This window comes from Vanacampus margaritifer, chromosome 1, assembly GCF_051991255.1.
Source record: "Vanacampus margaritifer isolate UIUO_Vmar chromosome 1, RoL_Vmar_1.0, whole genome shotgun sequence".
Classification (NCBI taxonomy): domain Eukaryota; kingdom Metazoa; phylum Chordata; class Actinopteri; order Syngnathiformes; family Syngnathidae; genus Vanacampus; species Vanacampus margaritifer.
The window spans coordinates 9,312,101-9,328,818 of NC_135432.1; the positions used below are offsets into that span (position 1 = coordinate 9,312,101).

A 16,718-nucleotide genomic window follows, 5' to 3' on the forward strand; every position below is an offset into this window, starting at 1 on the left:
CAAGTTTTCTGAATGCGGATGAAATTTGTACAGAAGCGCCCTTCTGGCAGTCAAAACGACCCTTAGAAAAATGTCACAAAAATGAGGCAAATGCATCTGAATTTAATCCCCCCCAAAAATGTAAATTGTGTGGAATGTGGGCTCATTTCGTTTATGGAGTGACATGACTTGACTCCAGTCACTTTTTTTTTAGGGATTGCAACTTTGCAGAAACTTGATTAAACTCCAACTCTACTTTGATTGAAACCCTTGCTCTAGTTTGAAATCCTACTTTGAAACCATAACACAAAATTTAAACCATAATTTGAACATGTGGCCCTTTGAGAACCTGATTTGAAACTCTAGCCCTACTTTGAAACCATAGCACTAATTTGAAACCCTAGGCTATGGTTTCATATTAGGGTTTTAAACTAGAACTAGGGTTTAATATTAGGGTTTAAAACTAGGGCTAGGGTTTCAAATTAGGGTTTCAAACTAGGACTAGGGTTTCAAATTAGGGCTTTAAACCAGGGCTAGGGTTTAAAATTAGGGTTTCAAACTAGGGCTAGGGTTTTAAATTAGGGTTTCAAACTAGGGCTAGGGTTTGAAATTAGGGTTTTAAACTAGGGCTAGGGTTTCATATTAGGGTTTAAAACTCAGGTAGGGTTTCAAATTAGGGTTTTAAACTAGGGCTAGGGTTTCAAATTAGAATTTAAAACCAGGGCTAGGGTTTCAAACTAGAGATAGGGTTTGAAATTAGGGTTTTAAACTAGGGCTAGGGTTTGAAATTAGGGTTTCAAACTAGGGCTAGGGTTTCAAATTAGGGTTTCAAACTAGGGCTAGGGTTTGAAATTAGGGTTTCAAACTAGAGCTAGGGTTTGAAATTAGGGTTTCAAACGAGGGATAGGGTTTGAAAGTAGGGTTTTAAACTAGGGCTAGGGTTTCAAATGAGGGTTTTAAACTAGGGCTAGGGTTTGAAATTAGGATTTTAAACTAGGGCTAGGGTTTCAAATAAGGGTTTCAAACTAGGACTAGGGTTTCAAATTAGGGTTTTAAACTAAGGCTAGGGTTTCAAATAAGGGTTTTAAACTAGGAATAGGGTTTTAAACTAGGGCTAGGGTTTAAAATTAGGGTTTTAAACTAGAGCTAGGGTTTCAAATTAGGGTTTTAAACTAGGGCTAGGGTTTAAAATTAGGGTTTCAATGTAGGGCTAGGGTTTCAAATTAGGGTTTAAAACTAGGGTTAGGATTTAAATTTAGGGTTTGAAATTAGGGTTTCAACCTAGGGCTAGGGTTTGAAATTAGGGTTTTAAACTAGTGCTAGGGTTTCATATTAGGGTTTCAAACTAGGGCTAGGGTTTCAAATTAGGGTTTTAAACTAGGGCTAGCGTTTCATAATTTGGTTTTAAACTAGGGCTAGGGTTTCAAATTAGGGTTTCAAACTAGGGCTAGGGTTTGAAATTAGGTTTTTAAACTAGGGCTAGGGTTTCAAATTAGGGTTTTAAACTAGGGCTAGGGTTTCAAATTAGGGTTTTAAACTAGGGCTAGGGTTTAAAATTAGGGTTTTAAACTAGGGCTTGGGTTTCATATTAGGGTTTAAAACTAGGACTAGGGTTTGAAATTTATGTTTCAAACTAGGGTTAGGGTTTAAAATTAGGGTTTTTAACTAGGGCTAGTGTTTTGTGGAAAACACTACTTCACCTTTATATTTTTATTCAGGATCGTGAGTGGTCGGCGGCAACAAAGAATACACAGAGACTGATATGGTTTGCTAGAATAACTGTGCCTTTTATTCCCCGCAAACAGCAATCAACATTTATACTGTGCTAGAATAATCGCACGTTCTATTCCCCGCAAACAGCAATCAACACCTGTGCTGTGCTAGAATGATTGTACCTTTTATTCCCCGCAAACAGCAATCAACACCTGTGCTGTGCTAGAATGATTGTACCGTTTATTCCCCGCTAACATTAATAATCACAACTCGCTTTGCTAGAATAATTGTACCTTTTATTCCTCGCAAACAGCAATAATCACAACTCGCCTTGCTAGAATAATTGTATCTTTTATTCCCCGCAAACAGCAATAAACACACCTCACTTTGCTAGAATAATGGTGCCTTTTATTCCCCGCAAACAGCAATCAACACACTTCAACGCTAAGGAGCAGAATATGATCATCATCAGCGCTTACCTTGACACTAGACCGGAGAGCCCAAGGTCCGGGTAGAACAAGCTGCAAAACGGCTGGGCAATTGTACGTATTCCACAGCTGACTCTGTGCGGACTGCGTGCCGCTCCGTCTTTTATTCATTAACAAAAAGTTGTGAGCGTGAGAAACCGGGCTGTCCAAGCCCTCTCCAAGACACTCTCGAAAACATGTTTTGCGAAGCAAGGAAGGCTGTAGTATAAACAAGGAAGAGTTCCCAGGCTGATTCCGCCCTTTATTTACAAATTGTTGGGCACCTGGATTCGTACAACAGTTCAGGACAACAACGTATCCTTATATAAGAGGTTACATGAGGACATATCAAACCATGGTTATTTTCCCTTCACTAACCCTAGTTTAAAAAAAACAAATCTGTATCCCAAACCCTACTTTGAATACCTAAACCTATTTTCAAACCCTACTTTGACACCCTAAACTTTTTTGAAAATACACATTTGAAACCCTAACCCAAGTTCAAAACCCTAATTTGAAACATTAACCCAGGTTTAAAAACCTAATTAACCTAACCCTCGCCTAAAACCCTAAATTGAAACCCTCACAATAACGATGAGATCTATGAGATAGGGTAACCCTAGTCACACCAGCCCTGAAATGCACAGGTTTGTGAAAAGAAATTAAAATATATCCAGAAGTGATTGGTTGATGTATGGCAATTGTCAATTTAAAAAATATATGATAACATATCACTGATGATGTGGTGTTAGTTTAAGCAGATTCTGTTTAAATTCTTGTGGTTTAGATGAAGATCAGACCACATTTTATGACCAATTGATGCAGAAATTTAAGAAATTACAAGGCGTTGACATACTTTTTCCTTCCACTTTATGAGTGTGTATGAGTTGCCACAGAATGTTCTGTAAAGGCTTGAAATCCCAATTCCAGTGATATTGTGTACAATGTAAATAAAAAGAGTGATATGCAAATCATTCTCCATTTATGTTTAATTGAATACACTCCAAAGACATGATTTTAATGTTCAAACTGATTAACGTTTTTTGTCTTTCTTTCTTTCTTTTTTTTTTGCAAATATTGTCTGATTCTGAATTTGATGTTGTTGACACATAAAAAAAAAAAAAAAGACAGGGGCAACAAAAGACTGGGAAAGATTAGAAACACACAAAAAAAAACCTGTTTGCAACATTTCACAGGTGAACAGTTTCATTGGAAACAGGTGAGTGGTATGATTGGATAGAAAAGGAGCATTCCCGAAAGGCTCACTTGTCACTCAAAAACGACCGTCGTGATAATTTCATTTTTTGTTTTTTTAATTGTACCAAAACTTGGTATTCATCACTTTCCCACTGACATAATCTTCAGAAGAGCATTCTTAAGAAAATCCCCTTTACGGCATATGTAGTTAAATGTGGTTCAGTCGCTCAAACTGGATGATCAACGTTTTTGGGGAGATGACCACCCACTGCTCATTTGTCACCATATACAGCCTCGGGTAACATTGGGATCATTTTTGAAGTTTTACAATAATTGTTAAAAATGCAGTATGGTCACCATACTTAAGACCTGTTTTTGTCTCTTTTTGTGTGTGTGTGCGTCACAAACGTGTTTTAAAGTGGCCCATCCCTTCTGGGTTTAATATTCAAATTATTTCAACGTGTTCAGTTTTGCATTCACTTTTAAAAGTATACAGTCTACAGAGAGGTCAATTATTTTGGTAAACTGTGCATATTTTAGGTTTGGACAACAAAAGATGAATATGGGAAAAGGGATCTTTTATTTCTAGGCATTTACAGTATACCTGGATCGGATACACAATTTACAAGCTGTATAACGGATGAGTTGATCAGGCGAAAGACATGTTTTGAGATCGGGCCATCAGCAAATTTAAACCCTAAAGAGCATGCATTTAACCTGCTAACGCGTAAAGTGTAACTTCCTAAAACAAACAACAACTGAAAGTGCTTGTAGTCATATTAGCTCTTATTCAATTCAGCTTATCCAGCTCCATTTCCAGCAACCTTTTATCAATTTCTACAACTGTCGATCTTTTGCCATCTCAAATCAAACGTCTTGAGCTTGATCTTCAAAACCTTCCAATCGGCGCTTTCCCCAATGTAAACATGTGCCCCCAGTAGCGCTGGCCATCAATCTAAATGTTGCTGCATTCCAAGGTAACACAAGTTACTTCATACTTACTTCAAGAAATAATGGAGGTCGTGACACTTATGCTCGCTAATCTCAATTAGCGACCCAGGAATATAGAACTATGTAACTATCCATCCATCCATTTTCTTGACCGCTTTTCCTCACAAGGGTCGCGGGGGTGCTGGAGCCTATCCCAGCTGGCTTCGGGCAGTAGGCAGGGTACACCCTGAACTGGTTGCCAGCCAATCACAGGGCACACAGAGACAAACAACCATACTCACAATCACACCTATGGACAATTTGGAGTGTTCGATTAACCTGCCATGCATGTCTTTGGAATGTGGGAGGAAACCGGAGTACCCGGTGAAAACCCACGCAAGCACGGGGAGAACATGCAAACTCCACCCAGGAAGGCCGAAGCCCGGACTCGATCTCACGTCCTCAGCACTGGGAGGCGGATGTGCTAACCAGTCAGCCACCGTGCTGCCACTATGTAACTAATCCTTTTTTGTTCAAGTTCTGTTTTTGGCTGAGTTAATTGTCATTTTTGCACATTTTACTGGAGATTTTGTTTTATAGTCATCTATTGCTTGATATTATTCACTCTCATAAATGTATTGTTTGGTGTTTATTTAAAACTCTCATTATAAAGGATTCCAGCAAATCGGCGTGCAGAGAAAAAAACTTATATACGGGTGATTTGGCATTATACGCGGGTGCGTGTTACTCACGGGATCAGATTCTCTATCTATCAGAAGACAGGACAGGATGGTCCTGAAGACTTGCTGGGTCCAAGCTTGCTTCACACGCTTTATGACGAGCTATTGAGTGTACTTGGGTTCATCCGCCACACCTGGTGTCAATCACAGGGCGCATAGTCAGACAACCATTAATAACATCACCAAGTGGGAATGGATCCCACACAGCCCACGCGGATGTCAGACTAATTTACTACTACACCTACAAGTACAACCTGCTTTCTCAAAAGTAAAAAATGCACACATATTAAGTGGGAGGAGGTTGGGAAGCCGTTCGTCTGGTTTGGTTAGTCATGCCGCTCACGCGGTACGATGGCCAGGTCAGCAGGAACTTGGTTCCGCATGAAACAGGAGTAGCGTAGAACATACATTTAACTATAGTTGGAAAACCATCGCACAAAAATGTCCGGCGTACCACTGCCGTTGAGCGGAATCCTCATACCTAAAAAAAAAAGATCTGTTTTCATGAGACCTCAAAAAAGGCAGGCGTGTTTGTCCAACAATTAACATTGCATCATCAAAGACAGCAGGCCATTTTTAGCACTTTAGATTGGGCAGTAATTCGTAAAAAAATAAATAAATAAATAAATAATAATAATAATAATAACACACACCGGTCCAAAAGTCATTTTAGATTAAATTGAGATTTATAACATACAAAAATAATAATAATAATGCATAAATGAATACATTTACTGACAAGGCCATTTAGGGCTGTTACTGTATATTTAAGGCGTGCTACAGTATCAACTGAACATTTTTAACTAGTATTTGACTATTTGATCATTAGGTATATTTCTTGTCACTGATGGTGTAGCAATGTTGGGATAAGAAGACAGATACTGGTTAGGTGCAGTCCCACTCAGTGACAGTCTAAATGGTTGTCTATATGCATCCTGTAATTGACTGGTAACCAGTCCAGGGTGTAGTCTGCCTTTCACCCAAAGTTCAACAGGATAACTAAACTTAATGAAAATGAATGGGTGGGTGGATGGTAATTATATTCTCATCCTTATATCATTTCGCTTTCATAGCAACAGACCATAAAATTCAAAAGAGTGCATAAAAAAAACAAAACGTATTTTAACAGCATATGTGCAGTTAAATGAGATCATCGGTTCAGTACCTCAAACTGGATGGTCAACTTTTTTGGGGGCGATGAACACCCACTGCTCATTTTTCACAAATTTAGCCTCAGGTAACATTGTTATCATCTTTGTAGTTTTACAATAAGTGTCAAAAATGCAGTACAGTACAGCCACTATAGTTAAACACCCTTGTTTCTGTCTTGTGGTCACAAACCAGTTTAAAAGTGCCCCATCCGCTCTGGGTTTACTATTGATATATTTAATGGCATTCAGTTCAACATTCACATTTAGAAGTATCGGCTCAGCGAGGTCAATTTCTTCATTTTTGCTGGAGACAGGGCATATCGCTGGCGTCGGGCCTGAAACCTTGTACCTCCAAAAATCGGCGGGGTGGGGGTGGGGGTGGCACGTTTGTTCAACCATTACCATTGCATCATCAAAGAGAGCAAGCCATTTTCAAAACTTTAGATTAGTTGATAATTTGTATAAATAACACCCACATGTATAGACTGACCAATAGTGTTGATTTTTGAAAAAAATATTAAATCGACCAAATTGTGACTCGGCCCGACGCCAGCGATATTTGTATTTGACACCAGAAGATGTAAGCGCTTTTATTTCCAAGTATTTACATTGGGATCTGACTCACAAAATATACTAAATCTATCCCTCCGTTTTCTGAACCGCGTATATGACATCGTGCTGGAGCCTATATCAGAAAAAAAGAAAGAAAGATGAAGCTATTTATTGGAGATGGATGACATTTTTTTCTAATGTTAGTTATTCTTTTTTTGCAAAGCCAGTTTGGGTGGTTGGAAAATTCTAAGAATGTGTCCAGTTGCATGCATTTGGGGTGTGTGTGCATATAGACTGGGTGCATATAAGCCGATGGCCGGAGACACTAAGCAGGCATCGTAAGCGACTTGTACTCCCCAAGTGCATCCTTTTCTCATTGCTCTTCATCCTCCTGCGCGCGGTAAGTCACTCAGCATCAACTCAAATGATAAAATGTGTTGAAATGTTTTAATCCGCCTGATAGGTTGGCATCTCAGGAACAACAATGTTCTCGGGTCAGTTTGACCCGAGCCATGTTTAATTCTAAAAACATATCCCAATAAACATTATTAACCGCTTTTGTTGCAAATATTTCAAATTAACTCGTTTCATTATAGAATACTACAATTTGTAGTTATTTATCTTTGAAATGGGTCAGTTTGACCAGGCTACGTTTAATGTTCCAAAGGCATTCCGATAAACATTAACCATTTTAGTTGAAAATATGTCATAGAAGACCATTTTAATTGATGAGAACTTTTGTAACAAAAATGAATCGTTTGTAGTTCTTCAACTTTAAAATGGGTCAGTTTGACCAGGCTACGTTTAATGTTCCAAAGGCATTCCGATAAACATTAACTATTTTAGTTGAAAATATGTCATAGAAGACCATTTTAATTGATGAGAACTTTTGTAACAAAAATGAATCGTTTGTAGTTCTTCAACTTTAAAATGGGTCAGTTTGACCAGGCTACGTTTAATGTTCCAAAGGCATTCCGATAAACATTAACCATTTTAGTTGAAAATATGTCATAGAAGACCATTTTAATTGATGAGAACTTTTGTAACAAAAATGAATCGTTTGTAGTTCTTCAACTTTAAAATGGGTCAGTTTGACCTGGCTTGGTTTAATGTTCCAAAAGCATTCCAATAAACATTAGTAACCATTTGAATTGAGAAAATGTCAACAGGTTCCATAGCAAAAAAATATTCATTTGTAGTTCTTTAAGATTAAAACGGGTCCGATTAACGCCGCTCATGTTCCGAAAGCATATTAAGAAACATTGTTAAAGCTCATTATTAACAGTTGATTATGTGCATGGAAAAAGTCTGTCAGCATCTTAAGGATGTTGACAAGCGGTGGGAATTTCTGTGTGACTTACAATTCAATATTGCTGTAATATCAAAAATATATTGTGATTTCAAAATAAAACCATCTGGTATCTCTGCAAATGAAAAAAGCTTGTATTGTTTTCTGAGTGGGATAAAAAGTTTAAACTACAGACAAATCTTTATGTTCTACATTTAATATTTTACACTGTGTAAACGGACTTTTGCAGTTCACAATAAAAAATAAAATAAAAAATTGGCTGTTTGAATGTGCAGTGATGAAAGCAGAGCATCATTTCTGATATTCATGTTAATATTTCAGTGATGAAGGCCAATTCGCTGCTACCCCTGCTGGCAGGTGAGCTAACGTTCACGTCACAATTTCTTTCTGCTTCTGCTGTTTTCACTACATTGTCATTGAGCAAAACAAAATGTTTCCTCTTTGTGTGCTCAGCTGTCTGCAGCCTGTTGGGCCAGACACACGCCCAGACTGTCAGTCTGCTCAACTGTCCTATTAGCATTTTTGGGAAAATGCAAACAAATTTAGAAGTGAGTAGCAATGCGGTCAGATATCATTCTCCATTGTATATGCAGAAGAAAAGAAAAAAAGAAGTCTGCCTTGAAATTCTTCAACATGCTGATGATGTTTTCTATCCTTACAGATAAGCCAGTTCGATAATATCACTCAATTCTGCTTCACGGTCGCTAATTCAACTGTCCTTGAATGCATCCAAATCTCTGGTGCAAATGAGTTGCTCACTGTGGAGTCAAACATTCGGAATGACGCCAGTGGACTTGAAGCATTAGCCAAGGCAGAACTTCCTCAACTCGGCGGCACCCTGACCTGCTATTTGGAAATCAAATTGTCCGCTAACAGCCTGAATGTGAGTCCTTTCAGCTCAGGTGGGCTACATTACCAACTACTTAATATTGTTTGTCTTTTTATGTGCTCAGATGACCCTTAGTTTAATGAACTTTGGATCCCAAGCGGCCTTGAGTGTGTTTCTGACTTCGTACCAGAACCCGTATGTTGTAAGTATTCGTGACATATTTGGTTGGCCAATGGGTGACGTGTTTTCAGAGTTAGTGCGCTTTTGTGAAGATGTAACATTGTGCACACAGCGAGTGCAATCAGTTGGCGGCATAGCTGGCTTTGACACCAACATCACCAAGGCTGAAGGAATGGCAACAAAGTACTTGGATCTCAGTGGCTGCAGGTTCCAGGGTACGTAAAAAAACTTTTAACGGGCCGTTCAAATGTCGGCTAGCGTGTCACGCAAACACAAATGATGTCTAACACGTATTCATGGCTTTAAATCGGCAGGACAGGTCATCTTTCCTGCTTCAGATGCGATCATCTCAGAAAATTGCGTCACCTTCTCATGCAGCGCTCAGGCTGAACTAATTGCAGAACCCACTTGTGGATCCAAGGAGACTTGCGATACCAATGACATGTAAATCATTTCGCTCTCTAGTCGATACAGCTGTTGTTAGCACCGTATTAAAAACAACAACATTTGATTAGTAAAGGGGTCACCTGACCTTCCGACCCTGCTTGACTGATTCAGTTCCATCTCATTTAGGTGCCAGCCGACGCACCGCGTGTGCACGGTGACCGGAGGCCACTTAATCCAGTTCTTCGGCCAACTGACTTCCATTATGGACCGCTGCACGTACAGCCTGCTTGAGCCAGCCACTGGTAACTTTATATTGCGGGCATCTTTTGAAGATCGCCGCAGTTTGGTCATGACCTTCTTGGACAGTCTGGATCTGGAACTGCCGTCATCCAACGTGTCTATCTCGCTTGAAACAAGCGGGAGAGTTCGGGTAAGAAGATTGGCCACTACGCTATGGCTGATGTTGACTCATTCACTGCCATTGACGGCTATAGACGTCAAAAATTCATTTGAACTATTTCTATTAGTTTTAGTTCATTTTTTTCCCCACTTTTGTTAACAAGAGTATGAAAATCTAGAACATTTTTTTATTGTACATTTAAAACAGATATAAAATGTGTGATTAATCCTGAGTTAACTATTAACGTCATTCGATTAATTACAATTAAAAAATTTAATCGCCTGACGCGACTTAAAGATAATAAAAAATTCGGGGCATCGGGGCAAAAAGGGTATATATATATATATGTGTGTATATGTGTATATATATATATGTATATGTATTTAAAAAAAAAAAAAAAAAACATTTATTAATTTTTTTTAATTGATTTGTTGGATTTAAAAAAAAAAAAAAAAAAAAAGGAGAGCAATGATGATGTCAAAACGAATGAACAATACTGAGCTCTCCTGTAAAAAATAAAAAATAAAAAATTCGGGGCATCAGGCGATTAAAAATTTTCATTGTAATTAATCGCATGACTTCACTAGTTAACTCACAATTAATCACACATTTTATATCTGCTCTAAATGTACAATAAAAAAATATTCTTGTTAAAAGTTTAAAAAAAAAAGTAAAACTAATAGAAATAGTTCAAATGAATTTTTGACGTCTACAGCCGTCAACGGCAGTGAATGAGTTAATGTTGTGAATAGTGATATGTATGTGGTGTTGCACATGGTAGTTTTCAAAACATCCGCCAGTTGGGTCCTTTTTAACAGTATAGTCAAGTAATGAGAGAAAATTCTGCACTCCCTCCTATGACAAGTTAGCAAAAGCTTTTTCTCACTGTTGGTGACTTAAAAGGATTAAAGAGAACATCAACCACCCAAAAACTTCTTGACAATATGTTCTATGCAGCTTAACATTCTGCTTAACATTGCATTAGTGGAATATGAGTTAAACTGCAAAATCCAGCAGTTTTTTTATCAATATCAGAAGGCGGCCATTTTGACACTTGCTGTCGAGGGAAAATGACATCACAGTTGCTCAGGTCTCAGGTAACAACCAATCACTGCTCAGCTTCAAAAAACAGGTGAGCTATGATTGGCCATTGCTTGAGCCCTGAGCAACAGTGATGTCATCTTCAGTCGACAGCAAGTGGCAAAATGGCCACCCCCTGAGATAGATAAAAACTGCTGGATTTTGCAGCTTAACTCATATTCCACAGATGTAATATAAATCAGAATGTCATGTTTAGAACTAGTTAGGTCACATAGAACATATTGTTGTCAAGAAATGCTTAAGGTTGACTTCCCCTTTAACACAAAGATTAGAAAATATAAGATTTGGCACGGTGTGCTGCAGGAGGCATTCGGAAGCACAGTCAAGCCCTTTTCACACTGCACTCGCACTCAGTTGCCAGCATGCCCATATTTGGAAATACTGACATAGAAGCCTACCAGGAAGTCAAAAAGTTGATTTTTGCCGCTGGTTGGATCGCACTTCAATAAAATGTTTCATTGAAATCATCAAAAGAAAGCCGTGACTTTGCTCATTTTAAGTAGGAGGAAGACACAAGTAGCAGGGAATGGTTCGGCGAGAACTTAATAGTTTACTTGTAAATAAGTCTGCCAAAATAATATTATATCACTCGGTCGGGTTCGAGGCACCAAACTGTCACGGCAGAATTCTCTTACTGTGCCACTCCATGCCGACCAGCAACGCTCCATTCCGTGGTTCCTGCACCTCACCGCATACACAATAAAGGGGGTTGACGACTGCTAAATGTAGTATGAAAAGGGATTTACTCGAGCACTATCCAGCGTTTTTTTTTTTTTTTTTTTTGTAATGCAGGTAAATGGTGAAGTACAAACACTTGGTACTACCCCCACCAATGCCAGCGGAGTGTTTCTCTCTAGCAACGAGGCTGGTGTCACTTTGGAGATATCGAACAATGCCATCTCGGATGTGGATGTTTCCATTTTCTTTGACGGCTCCACTGCACGCATCAAAGGTGGGTCGAGAATTCGTATTTTTTTTACACGCACGCACACACACATACCAAAAAAAATTAAAAAATAAATAAATAAATAAATTTAAAAAAAAATTAAAAAAAGGGAGAACAATGATGATGACCTGTCAAATGATCAATACTGAGCTCTCCCCGAAAAAAAAAAAAAAGGTGGGTCGAGTACTTATCAAGTGACCTTTGTGCGGCTCACCTGCAATTGGCGTTGTGCTTCTTCCTCTCAGTACCTGACGGAGCATCTCTGCAGGGCTTGTGTGGAGATCCAAGCGATCAAGCTTATTCTCCAACCCTCATCTCTGATAGCAAAAGCTTTACGGGGTAGGCGGAAGTTTTGTGTAATTAAAGTATTCATAATACAATGTATATTACATGATTCTGATTTGATGACTCCAATTGTGAATAAGTTTTCCCTGTTGCTCTCTGCCCTTTTGTCGCCCCTAGATGTGAAATAATGCCCCGAGCGGGTAATACCATATCAGGGGTCGACAGTGCGGCGGGAACAGAACTGTAAGCTCAATCGCTCGAGAGTATCATGTTTTGCTTTCATCACCGTGGCAACACTCACCATCCCTCTTTGCATGCGCAGCTGTTCCCTGCTCCAGTTGGAGCCTTTCATTGCGTGCCACGATAAAGTTGAAGTCGAGCCTTACATCCAGTCGTGCAACAACACGCTAACCGGTTACCCCATTAAGGACAACCTCAAGTGCCAGTTCTTCGAGGCGTATGCCGAAGTCTGCAAGCAGCAATATGACATCGACCTGGGCGACTGGAGGTCTTCCGTCAACTGCCGTAAGGGTGACACATGCACACATGGCCATGCACTCCTTCTGAGAGGCTTATCTGGGGTTATAACCTTTTTAAGAAAGGAAATAATTTGAAAGGTTAATGGCAACGTGCGTGTCTGTCCACAGCTTCCGACAATCAGGCGTACTGTCAGAATCACACTTGCAGTGCTAACGAGTTCTGTGGAGATTCCGTGTACAATAAACCCACCTGCCTCTGCCGAGCCATATTCGCATCAGAGTACAAGTTGAAGAACACTTATGGTAACAAACACCGTTTCCCTCCGTTAGCTGCATTGGCTAACATCCTCGTTTGTTCAGGTGACCCACCCACTTGCCACTCGGGTAAAGGATCCATCTCCCTGGTTGGCTGTCTGCTGGAGGAGGATGGCATCGACTACACCGCCTTGCATCTCAAAAATGAGACCTGCTTAGGCGAAAGGGACGATGAGACCCACTTGGTGATCTTCAACTTTGACTCCAGCAACACATGTGGGACAGAAGCCCAGGTTTGTCAACAACACATGGTGAAGAGGATATGAATGGCGCACCGTTTGAATGATTGCAAACAAAATTTGCTTTTGGTTTGTCAAGGACATTATTATTATTATTATTGGGTTACATTCCCCTGATTTGTGCTAAACATCTATTTTTACAAAGTCTCAGGAAGAACTCTAGTTTCCCCTTGAGACGTCTGGAACCTAATACTACAGGTGCTCGTCCAAAAATTGGAATATCCTCAACTTAAGTTATTTCAAGTATTTATTTGTTTATTTTTACATGATTTGGGCTTCCAGCTCATAAAACAGGATGTCAAAAAATAATAAGAATAATGTGAAGAAATCACCATGCATACTTCCCAGTGTTTTGCATGGGGAAAGAAGATGGATGGATGGTATTTTCAAAACGATATTGTATTACAAGAGGAAAATGAGGGCCACCAGACCCAAAAACAAAGAGCTAACAGCAAGCATCAATAAAGCCTGGGCTTCCAGGACCCCCAGACAATGCCACGGCGCATCGAGGCAGTGGTTAAGGCAAAGGGAATCCAACCAACTATTGAAGATTGACATATCATTTTGAAAATACCATCCATCCATCCTTTTTTAATATTTACATGCAAAACACTGGAAAGTATGCATGGTGATTTCTTCAAATTATTCTCATTTTTTGACATCCTGTTTTAGTGGGTTTTATGAACTGGAAGCCCAAATCATGTAAAAATAAACAAATAAATACTTGAAATCACGCAAGTTGTGGACCCCGAATTAATTAATTAATTAATAATTTTTGACGACCATTTGTATATGACATCGCCCTGAAAGGTTTGGGAGGGATGTTTTTTTCTGCCTTGGGTACCTGTTTATTTAGCGTGCACCGTCGGGAAGACGAGTCAAGCCAGCCGCAGCAACAATTGTTCTTGTTATAGCTAGCTATGCATGACGGCAACGCTGTGCCAACGAGGCGAGAAGGCCTACTTAAAAATAGTGCCTTGGTTCGCTTGTGTTTCGTGGCAGCGTGTGACGGCATGGAGGATGACTGGACTCGTCTTCCTGAGTAAAAGTTGAATAGTTGGAGCCCACTTTGTTTAAATTGCCATCATAAACTGTTGCCACCAATATGAACACAATGTCATCCTGAAACTAATTACACTGAATTCTGTAGAATGTAGTACATGCTCCCAGCATTAGCAGCAAGTGGCTAACTGCTAAGTGAGTGCCCCATATAGGCTAGCAAGAGCCGCCTGACTTCTTTTCAAAGGCAGTTTAATAGGCGAAAATGACTCTGCTCACTTTAATAACACTGTTACAGTTACTTTAGGTCTTATTTATTTTGACAAACCAGGCTTGGCGAAACGTGCGCTTTGAGCTCACTGTCTCATAACCCCAAATTCCACTATTTTCAGTACTGTAGTATATCACTAGAATCGATGAATTGAATACCTGAATATGGAGTAACGTAAGTTACACACTGAGCAGGCAGAGAAACACACTCCTTATCCATCACAGAAAACCATCCCAACAGAATCCACTTGGCTGGCCGGGCTGGGGAGAGAGTTGAGGGACGGAAGGTAGATAAACAGAGTTAACAGGAAAAAGAGGATGAGCGACCGGGCGAGGGATGAGAGGACAGTGAGCCCTACAACAGCCTTTTGCTGATAGAGATTATTAGACATGGAAGACTACATGGCATTCACCGTACTTAGAAAAAAACATTTCTACTCTTGACAGGTGAACAGCAGCTTCGTGGTTTTAAGGAACAGCATTGCTATGGGCACAGCCCCTCAAAACGACTCCATTATCACACGCGAGCGCCTGGTGGAGTTAAACTTCACGTGTGTGTATAGGCAGCCGGAAATCAAAACCTTGACCTTCTTCGTCAAAAGCAGGTAAGTGGAGCATTATATTGCAGCTCGGACCATGGACGGGCCAAACAGCTGACGACTTGAGTGTTCCACAGCGCCGTGGTGCGCCGAGTGATATCAGAGACCGAGAACTACACTCTGACCATGCAAGCGTACACAGACAGTGAGCGCACACAGCTGTTGGAGTCCGGCACATACTTGGCGCTTAAGCAGCAGATTTGGATCCAGCTGCGCGCAGAAGGGCTGGATGGGAACACGGTCAAAATTGTGACCCAGTCCTGCTGGGTGACACAAGATTCTTCGCCCAACGCCACTTTGAAATACGACCTCATCATCGACGGGTGACGACCCACTGGCTCCATATTAAAGCAGGCTTGCCAACACTTTGTCAGACGTATTTTCTTGTTTCCGAGCAGCTGCCCGAACCTCCAAGATGGCACGGTGGAGATGGTGGGCAATGGATTGGGGATGGACAACTACTTCTCGTTCCAAATGTTCCAATTTGTGGACAGCTCAGACTTTTACCTGCACTGCAATGTGAACCTGTGCGTGAAGCCGCAGTGCGCCCCGGTGAGTTGCGAGCACATTGTCGTTTGGCCCACTGGTCTGGGAGTATAGGCAGCATTTTCTTTTGTCCTGTCTAAGCAGGACTGTAGCGGGGTATCTGGCAGAAGACGCAGAGCCGTAAAAGAAAACTTGGAAGAGTTTGGTGGGGACTTACTCTCAATGGAATGGATCATTTAGGTAGGACCTGTTCAAGAAATGGTCACTTTTTCTCAAATGTGTCATATGTGAAGTGATGAAACCTGGAACAAGGTTGAAAGGGGAGAGGGACTTTGAAAAATGTATAAATAATGACAGTTGGGAGCTAATACCAAGTTTTGTGTTCTCAGGTGACCCAGATTCCAATGGGCTCTTCAAGTTAAACATGCATTTGATTGGACCAAATGGATGACACTATATGATGTTGCAAATTACCTTGTTTTGGGACAAATTATTTAGGAGATAAGAAGAAAAAAACAGGGATGTGATTTGACCAAAGTGAAATTATCTGAAAATTTAGCCGGGTGTCTGGGGGCCAGCAAGCCCCCCGGAGCTCATGGGTTTTCTGTGTTTTTAAGTACTTTCAATGCACTCACATGACAAAGAAATAGACAAAACAACAGCATAAATTTTCAATGTATATTGAACTATCCCATATAAAATGGCAGTTTTAGTCAACTCAAAATCAGTCACATTCAAAAACATTGGACTGCCTTTGCTTTTAAAAAACTATCACTGAGAATATCATCATATCTAACTAATGTGATTACTAAGTTAACACATAAATAATGTTGAGGGGTTCAAATTTCATGAACAAATAATTGTATCATGACCAAATGAAAAGTAACTCATATTAGAGCATACCACAAATGTCTTTGTTATAGCAGAAGATGTTATCTGTCGGAGTCATGTGCATACACAATGAACTACTATAAAAAAAAAGAAAAAGAAAAAAAAGAAATCTGACTTTTTTTTGGGGGGGGGGAGATAAAAAAAGCGGAATTCCGCGAATTAGCGGAAAAATCACATCCCTGAAAAAAAACTAATTATTACAACTTTGTACCAATAGAATTTGGTGTGTTGACCAACAAGTCCTCCACATAATAAAATGATTTGGTGATGCCAA

The 16,718-nt window shown here is 39.9% G+C and overlaps 1 protein-coding gene and 1 long non-coding RNA gene across 2 annotated transcripts; both read left to right on the forward strand.

Moving 5' to 3' along the window:
• The first annotated feature begins 8,818 nt into the window (after nucleotides 1-8,818).
• LOC144053835 (uncharacterized) lies at nucleotides 8,819-9,224 on the forward strand. Its single transcript, XR_013294525.1, has 3 exons — nucleotides 8,819-8,921; nucleotides 8,992-9,069; nucleotides 9,160-9,224. It is a non-coding gene; the product is annotated as an uncharacterized LOC144053835 (long non-coding RNA).
• Nucleotides 9,225-9,737: 513 nt separating this feature from the next.
• On the forward strand, nucleotides 9,738-16,681 carry LOC144062455 (uromodulin-like). The gene is made up of 12 exons (XM_077583848.1): nucleotides 9,738-9,864; nucleotides 11,728-11,887; nucleotides 12,127-12,220; nucleotides 12,344-12,409; nucleotides 12,489-12,691; nucleotides 12,814-12,948; nucleotides 13,006-13,193; nucleotides 14,916-15,073; nucleotides 15,145-15,390; nucleotides 15,466-15,619; nucleotides 15,698-15,793; nucleotides 15,943-16,681. Exons 1-11 carry the CDS (start codon nucleotides 9,784-9,786, stop codon nucleotides 15,791-15,793), a joined length of 1,581 nt encoding a protein of 526 aa, XP_077439974.1. The 5' UTR covers nucleotides 9,738-9,783; the 3' UTR covers nucleotides 15,943-16,681.
• The last annotated feature ends 37 nt before the right edge of the window (nucleotides 16,682-16,718 follow it).

What these genes read in the sequence shown, in the direction of transcription:
- LOC144062455 (XM_077583848.1), top strand. Translation starts at nt 9,784, where the DNA reads ATGACCTTCTTGGACAGTCTGGATCTGGAACTGCCGTCATCCAACGTG. An exon ending in CATGTGGGACAGAAGCCCAG is followed by an intron (nt 13,194 to 14,915) that starts GTTTGTCAACAA and finishes TACTCTTGACAG; the next exon opens with GTGAACAGCAGCTTCGTGGT. An exon ending in TACGACCTCATCATCGACGG is followed by an intron (nt 15,391 to 15,465) that starts GTGACGACCCAC and finishes GTTTCCGAGCAG; the next exon opens with CTGCCCGAACCTCCAAGATG.